The sequence below is a fragment of the Lycium barbarum genome, chromosome 5 (genome assembly GCF_019175385.1).
Source record: "Lycium barbarum isolate Lr01 chromosome 5, ASM1917538v2, whole genome shotgun sequence".
Lineage (NCBI taxonomy): Eukaryota > Viridiplantae > Streptophyta > Magnoliopsida > Solanales > Solanaceae > Lycium > Lycium barbarum.
This window is the reverse complement of record NC_083341.1, coordinates 124784001-124795507: the sequence shown is the minus strand read 5'-3', so window position 1 is coordinate 124795507 and position 11507 is coordinate 124784001. Positions and strand designations below refer to the sequence as shown.

At 34.6% G+C, this 11507-nt stretch overlaps 2 protein-coding genes across 2 annotated transcripts; one reads left to right on the top strand and one right to left on the bottom strand.

Moving 5' to 3' along the window:
- Positions 1 to 491: 491 nt before the first annotated feature.
- On the bottom strand, positions 492 to 9398 carry LOC132641389 (WAT1-related protein At5g40240-like). The gene is made up of 7 exons (XM_060358368.1): positions 9102 to 9398; positions 2842 to 2904; positions 2647 to 2760; positions 2334 to 2556; positions 2090 to 2248; positions 1763 to 1911; positions 492 to 1325 (listed from the first exon to the last, which is right to left on the bottom strand). The coding sequence occupies exons 1-7, from the start codon at positions 9278 to 9280 to the stop codon at positions 1172 to 1174; spliced, it is 1041 nt and encodes a 346-aa protein (XP_060214351.1). The 5' UTR covers positions 9281 to 9398; the 3' UTR covers positions 492 to 1171.
- LOC132641390 (uncharacterized) lies at positions 4493 to 5896 on the top strand. The gene is made up of 2 exons (XM_060358369.1): positions 4493 to 5299; positions 5620 to 5896. The coding sequence occupies exon 1, from the start codon at positions 4493 to 4495 to the stop codon at positions 5270 to 5272; it is 780 nt and encodes a 259-aa protein (XP_060214352.1). The 3' UTR covers positions 5273 to 5299; positions 5620 to 5896.
- Positions 9399 to 11507: the final 2109 nt, after the last annotated feature.

Sequence of the window (11507 nt, the reverse complement as noted above, 5' to 3'; positions counted from 1 at the left end):
TTCCCTTCAAATGAGTTGGTCTTTAATTTTTCGAAAAAGACTCATAAATATTTTCCTTCCACCTTTAAAAATACCTTTAAAATTTATTTTGACTTAAAAATATCCCTTAAACTAACAGAAAAAATTTGACTGTTTAAAAAAACACGTGTCATTTTCTAATGGTGCCACGTTTTAATTCAAAATAATTAAAATCCTCGCAAGTTTTAAAACCCAAATCCGTACTGGCTGACCCGTTTTCACCTCCAACTTATAACAGAACCGAGACATTAGTAGGATCTAGGTGACTCTACATTTCTTGATTTTCCGGTGAGTTTTCAACTATCAAACCAACAAATGGCATCTTTCTCATCATCATCATCCACTTCTATCCAAACACACCTCAGTTTTGATGCCTATATAAGCTTCAACGAGACAGATGTAGGCCCATCTTTCGTTAGTCATCTGTGCAAAGCTTTGAAAAAGAAAGAAATCACCACTTTTAAAGATGATCGTAGTCTAAAAAAAAGGAAAATCAATTCCAGAGGAGCATTTGAAAGCAGTTGAAGAGTCGAAATTCGTGATAATTATATTTTCTGAGAATTATGCTTCGTTTACTGCTTGTTTGGATAGGCTGGTGAAGATAATGGAATGTAGAGGTGTTGAGTCTTTGAAATTTGTTCAATCGATGTTCTACCAAGTGAAAATGGGTCTGTCAGTACGGGTACGGGTCTAGGTTTTAAAATTTGGTTGGATTGGCATCAATTAGAAAATGACACGTGTCTTTTTAAACAGACAAATTTTTTCTGTTAGTTTGAAAGGTATTTTTGATTCAAAAGTGGAAGGAGGATATTTATAAGCCTTTTCTCATAGATTAGGATATTTATTTGCCTTTTTCGTTAATTTTTTTGTCCTTTAAAATTAAATTTATGCCTAATGAAATATAAGTTTTTTAAGAGATCCGGCATAACTTGTTAGATGTTATAAAGCGAAAATATACTTATTCTCCACGAAAAATTATTTGTCTTGAGGGACAAAAATTAAAGACAAGTACAAAACAGGGAAAAAAGTGCAAATGGCCCTGAATGAAATCTTTTGAGCTCCATAAATATGCAATCTAATTGTTCAAAAATAGGCCAGCCCAAAATATCTTCCATTAGGTCCAGTAGCATAGTTTGAACCTTCAAAGATTTTGTCATGGATTAACTTCAGGATCATCAGCTTTATCTTGTAATAAAGGCATCTTGTTGCTGTTTGATTCCGACCTCTTGTCTCCCATTTTCCATTCTTTAGCTTTTCCCCATATCACTGAGTAAAAGCCAACTACAATTATGGCTGATCCCACCAAACTGCAACCAAACAATTAACAAGATGGTCAATGTTTTTTCTTTGACCAAAATTTAATAATTACACTAATTACTTCATTCATCAGAGGCAGATTTATCTTTGCAAAAAAGCCATTTCTCCAGACATGTAGTGGAGGCACAATTACTTTTTTTTAGTTGACAAATTGTAAAAAGCTACAAATTTTTATACTAATATACACCAATTGTCACAAAGAAAAGTGTCAAGTTGTACTACAACCCTCGGGTCAGGGAACATAGCTAACTGCATTATTCTTGCTAACAACGATAGCAACGAATACTGTCACATCGATTGCTGCATTTACTAATTCAAAATTTTGAATCAGACTCTATCTGCATTTATTAGAGGACTCACAAAATACAACCAAAAAAAAAAAAAAAAAAAAGAGTAAGGAAATGGAGCTTAAACATATGTCATTTACCTTCCAACACGGATAGTTTCACCCATGAATATGCTGGCAGCCATGGCAATAACAATGCTTATTGGATGAAACATGACAACAAAGAGAGGTCCTCTTTTCCTCACACACCATAAGCTTATACTCACTTGGAATACATGTCCAAATAAACCCTGTATTAGTCAACACATGTTAAATTTTGAACTCATTAATTCAAAAGTACTAACATGTTTAGTGTCAAAAACCTTAAAAATTAAATCCATCAAATTTAAATCTGGAATCCGCCATTCAGACAGACTAAAGTAATCATCCGTCAAGGAATATATATGTATCTCTTAGTTACCGTCTTACCGAGTATATGAGAGCCAGTAATCTTCTATTAGGGCTTAAGCTCCAAGAATTCAAGTCTCTATCAGTAATTAAAGAGAAAACAACACAGAGAATCGTAACACAGCAGCTATAAAACAACATTAAAACCAGCTCTGCAGGGTATTTCTTGAGGACAAATGCCTGCAAAACATAAAACAAAGGAAAAATGATCATGGGTTCACTTTATTTCTGCCTGAAAAAATTATTTATTGGCAATCCTAATTACCTGTGAAATGATAAATACAGAAGCAATTAGTGCGCTAATCATTGTAAGCAAACCTCCAATGACCCAAGCAGAAGGGTTACTTGTTAATATTGAATTCAAAGAGCTAATTCCAAAAACTTGAGGGCCTTTATATAGAGTTGCAACAAGTGCACCTATTATTGATACTAATGTCCCAATAGATTTAGCCATTGTGCTCAAACTCTTGTACTCAAAGTTTTCCATCCTAAGAAAAACAATGAAGTTCACAAATTATATAACAAGTTTAATATAAGAGAAGCATTTGGTTAGTTAAGAAAATGATTTAATTTTAGACCTGAGAATGACGGCAAGAATGAAGGTGAAACCTGGAATTAATTGCAATATTGCTGTGGAAAGTAATGGAGAGGAATATTGAAGTCCTAGAAATCCAAGTACTTGCATCATGAAACTACAAAATTGCAGTAATATTAGTAGTCAATTTCTTCTCTAATACAATTGTTGAATTGGGCCACAAATTTACATTACATACCCCATTATGCCAAGCAAGAAAAAACCATAGAGAAAAGTAGGCCAAAAAGGTGGAAGAGCTGATCTGCATATCCAAAAGGAGAATACATAAATAAATGGAAGAATACATAGACATGCAATCTTTAAATTTACTAAATCTTAAATTATCAGTTCCGCACAAACATGAAAAGCAAGGACAAAAAATATCGGCCCCAAAGTATTCCTTTTGTGCAAATCATCCCAACAGGTCAAAATGCAAACACAAACCCAGCTTAACATACAAAATCAAAATTTGGAAATGGGGAAATATGTAAAGTTTGGAACACCTAAACTAATAATTTTTTTAAAAATACATTAGCTTTCACTTTTTTGTTTTCCAGAAATGAAAAAAAAAAAAAAGAAGGAGAGATTGGCTCATGTTGATGGGATGAGTTACGGTCCCTTTTTTGATTCATCCTGGCTCAATTTATTTTGACTCAAGCAAACTTAGGATAAATTGTGTCATGATAATTGGACATGTTTTGATAGGGCCAAACCAATCCAACTGGTTAATTTGCCACGATTTAACACTAATGACTAATCATACTGCTTAACTCTCCTTCTATTCAAGTGTCTTTTCAAAGCAGTATGAAAATGAAACTAACGAAAGCGGAAAAAAAAAAAAAGCCATGATGTTGAGTAATGAAGTAAAGGGCAGTTATGTATATACAGTGTAATAGTTAGTTATAGTTATGAAGTAGTTAGTTAGTCATTAAGTGTATGATTAGTTAGTTAAACTAATCATGACAAGGACTATAAATACCCCAACCATGTATCATTCTTGTTAAGTTGAGTAATATAATTTCCGCTCCTTCTTCCTGAATCTCCTTTCTTCTCAATCTCTCTTTCTATTCTTAGATTCACCATTTTTGAATCCTCATTAATCCACATGGTATCAGAGCGTACTGAATTAATTCAGTAGAATTTCGATCCGAATTCTTGACAAGTTCTTGACGAATCTTGTAAATCAATTCAAAGTCCAATTCTGGCAATTTAGGGCTCCAAGTTCGATCGTAAACTGCGATCTCGAGCAATTATTGGTGATTGACAAAGTATTGCTAATAACTTCAAACAATTTGTAATCATGACAATGAACAATTCGACTAAAAATACCACAGATGGAACATCAAAACATGATACTCAGAACAATGCTGCACCTGCTACAAATTCACAAGCAATGGATCATAATCATCTTCTTTATTTGGCTTCAACAGATGTGAGTGGTATTACTATAATATCTTTTCAATTAAAAGGAAGTGAAAATTATGTAGCATGGAGTAAATCCATGAGAATTACATTGTTAGGAAGGAATAAAATTGGTTTTGTTGATGGACTGTGTAAGAAAGAAAGTTTTCCAGAAGAACACTGGAATTTGTGGGAAAGAGTTAATGCTATAGTATTGTCATGGATAATGAATGTTGTTTCTAGCACCTTGATGTCTGGTATACTATATGCCACATATGCTTATGAGTTGTGGATAGATTTACAAGAAAGATTTAACAAAATTGATGGTTCTAGGACATACAATTTACATCAAGAAATTGTTTCTTTAAATTGCTTCTTTAACTCAAGGTGTTGAGTCTGTGTCAACATATTTCTCAAAGTTGAAAGGCTTGTGGGTTGAGTTTGAGTCTATGGTCCCTTCACCTGGGTGTAACTGTGAGAAGTCAAAAGATTTTGTGATATATTTACAAAGATTAAAAGTGTATCAATTTCTAATGGGGCTTAATGACACTTATGCACAAGCTAGGAGTCATATTTTAATGATGACACCATTACCCTCAGTAAACCAAGTATACTCTATGATGATGAGTGATGAAAGCCAAAAGGCAGTTGCACAAGTAGTGAGCAATGCAGGTTTACTTGGTATAGCACCATCTGGTGTGCAGGACTCAATTGTTATGTACTCTAAAGCTGTCCCTCAGAAAGGAAAAAGAAATTACTACAATCCTAACTACAACCCAAATGCCTTCTGTGATCATTGCAAGCTTAAAGGACACTTTAAGAAAGATTGCTACAAACTAGTAAGGTACCCTCTAGATTTCCCTAGATACAATAAGCACAGAGGAGGTAATGACAACAAAGGGTACACATATAGGAATCAAGATGGTAGAAACTATGATCACAGGGACAAGCAGAGAAGAACAGGTCCTAGGGCACACAATGTGATAGCTAAAGAAGGGTGGAATGGTCAAACTCTGTCTCAAACTAGTGGATATCCTCAGAGTCAACAAGGACAAATGAACAACTACAACATACAGCAAGGGAAAATGCATGCTCATAATGTGTCTAACACAAAAGCAGGAAACATAGTCTTACTAACCAATGCAGGAAGCATTGTTTTGCCACCTAAGTTACACAAGAACAGTGTGAGCAGATTTGCAAAATGGTGGAGCAGAATCAAGGCACCATGATTTTTGCTAATTCAGTGAATGTATCAGGTAATAGTAGTACCCTGACTGAAACCAATAATCCTCCTATTTGGATTATTGATACAGGGGCTACTAACCATATGGCTTCAAATGTTGAACTGTTAAACAAAAATAGTATTTTCAAAACTGATAATCCTAGAAAAGTTTTCTTACCTAATGGTGATATATCACAAGTCACTCATACTGGCACAAGTGATATATCATCTAGAAGCATTTTACAAAATGTTTTACATATGTCTTAGTTTAAATACAATCTACTTTCAGTGTTAAAAGCTACTAGACAATTACAGTGTTTTGCTAGATTTTTTCATGATTTCTGTGTTTTTTAGGATCTCTACAATGGAAAGGGGAAGGAGATTGGTAGAGAATGGGATGGATTATACTTCCTAGTCAACTCAAGGCTACCTGGAACTAAGAAAAATAGTTTTCATATATCTGCTACTAATGCTGCTACATCAGCTACTATGAGACTAAATAAAGGAGATATCAGCATGTGCCATAAGAGGCGTGGACATCTTCCATCCAACATCATACTCAAGCTGTTTCCTGGACATAAAGCTCATGTAATTGACATAATAAATAAATGTAGTGTGTGTCCTAAGGCTACTACCTTTTCCTAGTAGTTCATCTTCTACTGTAAAAGCATTTGAATTGATTCATATGGATTTGTGGGGACCTTATAAGGTTACCACCTATGATGGTTTTAAATCATTTCTAACTGTTGTGGATTATTTTTCTAGAATGACATGGATAGTTTTACTAAAGCTTAAATCTGATGTTATTGTTGTTCTCAAGCACTTTATGATCTTTGTTAAGACTCAATATGATACTTGTGTGAAAACTGTGAGAACAGATAATGGAACTGAGTTCTTAAACTCAGCTTGTAGTGACTAGTTTAAGAATATGGTAATTGTACATCAAACATCTTGTTCATATACTTCTCAACAAAATGGTATAGCTGAAAGGAAACATAGACATATTTTGGAATTAACCAGAGCAATATGGTTTCAGGCTAACATTCCTTTAAGGTTTTGGGGTCATTGTCTGAAAGCTGCAACTTATCTTATAAATAGGATTCCATCTACTGTGATAGGCAACATATCTCCTTATGAGAAGTTACATGGAAAAAAACCTTCACTTACTCACTTAAGAACCTTAGGTTGTCTTTGTCATGCCAAAACAGTGACAAACTAATGCCTAGAACCAAACAAGTAGTCCATATGGGTTATTTTGAAACCAAAAAAGGTTAAAAACTTTATGATCTTACTGATAAGATATTTTTTGTCAATAGGGTTGTATCCTTCAGAGGAGACATATTCCTATTCATGTCATCTGGATCAAATCAGTCGTCAAGTCTGTTTACAAGTACTGATTTGAGTTTTACTGATGATGAGTCCATATCTACTGAAGTTTAGTTTCATGAATTCTTACCACACTCCGAGAGCACACAAAGTCAATCAGTGGTAGAGCATCAAGCAACAACAACATTGCCTATAGAGCAATCTCAAGCATCAGATGTACCACCACCTATAATGCAACATGAAGCACCAAGAATCCAACCTCAAGCACCAAAAGTGCAACCTGTAGAACAGGCTCAAATACCAGCTGTACAAAGCACTATCAACACCAGAAAATCCAGTAGAGGAAAACACCCTCCTGGATGGATAAGGATTTCATCACCTTGAATGTTCATGATGATATTCCATATGCACTGTCTAAATACATATCCTATGAACATTTGTCTCCTAAGTACTAAATTTATCTAGCTGCTTTCTCTAACATTGTTGAACCTAACTCTTATGTAGAAGCAGTCAAGAACCCAAGATGGGTAGATGCTATGCAAGCTGAGATATAAGCATAGCAGAATAACAAACTTGGCAAGTAGTTCCTCTCCCACAAAGAAAGAAACCAATTGGCTGCAAATGGATTTACAAAGTAAAGTACAAGGCCACAGGAGAAATAAAAAGGTTCAAGGCAAAACTAGTTGCAAAAGGATACAGCTAAACTGAAGGAATTGACTATCAAGAAACTTTTAGTCCAGTAGTGAAGATGGTTACTATAAGAACGGTCCTAGCCATTGCAGCAACAAGGAAATGGCATATTCACCAAATGGATGTATATAATGCATTCTTACATGGGGATTTACATGATGAAATCTATATAGATTTTCCACAAGGATTTCAGAGTCAAGGGGAGTGTAAGCAAGTATGTAGACTCTCTAAATCCTTGTATGGATTGAAACAAGCACCAAGACAGTGGAATGCAAAGCTAAGTGAGGCCTTACTGAAGTGTGAATTTCATCAGAATCAATATAATCACTCTTTATTCATAAAGAGGACAGGAACTGGAATAATCATAGTCCTAGTGTATGTGGATGACATACTCATAACAGGTGACAATCTTGATCAGATACTAGACACTAAAATTGCTCTACATAAAGCCTTTAGGATAAAAGATCTCGGAGAGTTGAAATATTTCCTTGGAATAGAGTTTGCCAGGTCAGATCAAGGAATTATAATGCACTAAAGGAAATATACACTAGAACTAGTTTCTAAGAGTGGTTTAAGTGCTGCAAAACCAGCAAATACTGTCATGGATACTACTACAAAAATGACAACCAAAAAGTATGATGATCACAACAAAGAGATCACAGGTTCAAATGAAGTCGCAAGGTCAAATGATGATGAAGAAATAGCAGATCAAGGCACATACCAAAGGATCATAGGAAAACTATTATATCTCACAGTCACAAGGCCAGACATATCATATAGTGTACAAACATTAAGTCAGTTTCTTCAAAGATTAAGTCAGTTTCTTCAAAGACCTAAAAAGTCACATCTAGATGCGGCTATGAGAATCATCAGATATGTCAAAGGAAAACCAGGCCAAAGAGTGTTACTTTCAAGCAACAGACAAGATGTTCTAACTGCATATTGTGATGCAGATTGGGCCTCATGCCTTTTCTCAAGAAAGTCAGTTACAGATTTTGCAATCAAACTTGGAGATTCATTAATTTCCTGGAAATCAAAGAAGCAAGCTATTGTGTCTAGAAGCATAGCAGAAGCTGAGTATAGGAGCTTAGCTTCAACTGTTACTGAGTTAACATGGTTAATTGGTTTAACTAAAGATCTTGGAGTTCATGTGAAGCTACCTGCTTGCATACACAGTGATAGCAAAGCAGCTTTGCAAATTGCTGCCAACCCAGTCTATCATGAAAGGACAAAGCATATAGAGATAGACTGTCACTTTATAAGGGAAATACTACAACAAGGGATGATGAAGACTGAGTATATCTCAACTCATGATCAGCCAGCAGATGTACTAACCAAGAGTTTGAACAGAGTAAAACATGAATAGCTATGTTCCAAAGTTGGCGTATTCAACATTTTCATACCACCAAATTTGAAGGGGAGTGTTGAGTAATGATGTAAAGGGCAATTCTATAAATACAGTGTAATAGTTAGTTATAGTTATGAAGTAGTTAGTTAGTTATTAAGTGTATGATTAGTTAGTTAAATTAATCATGACAAGGACTATAACTACCCCAACAGTGTATCATTCTTGTTAAGTTGAGTAATATAATTTCCTCTCCTTCTTCCTCAATCTCCTCTCTTCTCTCTTTCTATTCTTAGATTCACCATTGTTGAATCCTCATTAATCTACACATGATAAGGTCTGCGTACACTTTACCCTCCCCAGACCTCACATTGTGGGATTTAACTGGTATGTTGTCGTTGTTGTTGTAACACTAATGACTAATATAAGCAGGGAAAGAAGAGAAGTTAAGTAGATGTTGGATTAAAAATGATACCTATGGAGGATGAAGGAAAGGGGAATAAGAAGGAGAGTTGAAAAGGCACTTGAATAGAAGGTAAAAGTGAAAGTAGTCATCCCAGTTGACATTGCCTCTTTAGCTGCCACAACTGATCCAACTTGTGCTAATTGCTGAACTATCATCGCCATAAATGGAAGCACTGCACTCATTTCCATCTTCAAAGTCTTCACCTCTCTTTTCCTTCTTCTAACTGACCATGAAGTAGTATATATGAAGGTTGAAATAACAGCAAATATTCGAAGTCACAAACCCAACCTTTTTATCTGCTAAAATAATCCAACATGGTTCTCCTCCTAAAAGACAAAATGTTTTATAATTTTATTGGCAAATCTTGAAAATCTCAAAATATATTTTTACTCCATCAGTCCCAATTTAAGTATTTTAGTTTAATTGGGCATAAAATTTAAGGAATAAAAAAAGACTTTTGAATCTTGTGATTCTAAATTAAAGATGTATGTAATGTACTAAAATGTACCTTTGAATCTTATGATTTTAAATCTGTCAGGTAGGATGTTTGAATTGTTAACTTACTAAAGTCAGAAAGAGACACACTTTTTGGGACAGACCAAAAAGAAAAATAAGACACTTAAATTGAGATTGGTGAAGTATTTATTTAGTATAAATTTTAACTCAGATGCATAGCCTGGACCAATGGGTTTTCCTTGAAGTTCTCTAAACAAAGGAATCTCTTCCTTGTTGGCTCGTTCGTTAAAATTAAGTATTGAAGGGAACATCCTTATTTTTTTAATTATTGATCGTCCTTTTTAGTATATTTTGCTTAGTTTTTATCAGGTTCTTACTCAAATTAACGATGATCTACGTGATTCTAAAATTTAGTATCATGCCTACTGGCTTGTTTTACTTTATTCACTTCCGTATCTGCATGCGTGGCGTTTTAATAATTTAAAAGTACTGAGGAAGGTCACAGTGCGTTTGTATTAATGCATGTATCTTGCAAGTATGTCATCAATAGCACTAATCTCCATTAAATTAAGTATTGAAGGGAACATCCTTATTTTTTTAATTATTGATCGTCCTTTTTAGTATATTTTGCTTAGTTTTTGTCAGGTTCTTACTCAAATTAACGATGATCTACGTGATTCTAAAATTTAGTATCATGCCTACTTGCTTATTTTACTTTATTCACTTCCGTATCTGCATGCGTGGCGTTTTAATAATTTAAAAGTACTGAGGAAGGTCACAGTGCATTTGTATTAATGCATGTATCTTGCAAGTATGTCATTAATAGCACTAATCTCCATTATTATCTTTTTGTTATAAAATGAAGCTAAAAGAGTCACAATATTAAAGGATGAAAATCATAGAAATAGAATGACAAAAGAGGAGAGATTTTTACTATTCTTCCAAAATGTGTTACAAGTGTATCTCATATGAAAATTTATGCCTCTATTTATAGTGATACATATGTATTTAATATATGAAATGGTGGAAGAAAATGGGAGAGCCATTAACATGGTGGAAGGAGCATTATATTTGAGAAATGGACATTCATAATTTCATAACACTCCCCCTTGGATGTCCATAGATGATGTGCATCGTTAAAAACCTTATTGGAAAAAACCCTGTAGAAAAAAGCCTCAATGAAGGAAATAGAGTACACATATCTAGTAATACGCTTTGAGAGTTGCCTCATTAAAAACCTTACCAAGAAAACCCAATGGGACAAAACTTGATTAAGGGAAAAAGAGTACAACGCGTATTTTCACTCCCCCTGACGAAGACCAAGATTCAGATGTCGGAGTCTTCGCATTCCAATCTTAAATATCATCTTCTCAAGAGTTGAAGTTGGCAAAGATTTGGTGAACAAATCTGCGGGATTGTCACTTGAACGAATCTGTTGTACATCAATATCACCATTCTTCTGGAGATCATGTGTGAAAAATAACTTTGGTGAAATGTGCTTCGTTCTATCTCCTTTTATAAATCCTCCCTTTAATTGAGCTATGCATGCAGCATTATCTTCATATAATACTGTGGGTATTTTTGTATCATACTTCAAGCCACATATTTCTCTGATGAAATGTATCACTGATCTCAACCACACACATTCTCTACTTGCTTCATGAATAGCTATTATCTCAGCATGATTCGAAGAAGTAGCAACAATGGACTGCTTTGTGGATCGCCATGATATAGCAGTACCTCCGCATGTAAACAAATAGCCTGTTTGAGATCGAGCTTTATGTGGATCAGATAAATAACCTGCATCTGCATAACCAACAAGATCTGTACTACCTTTGTTAGTATAAAACAGACGCATATCGCTAGTTCCCTTCAGATATCGCAATATATGCTTAACTCCGTTCCAATGTCTTCGTGTAGGAGAAGAGCTATATCTTGCTAGCAAATTAACAGAGAACG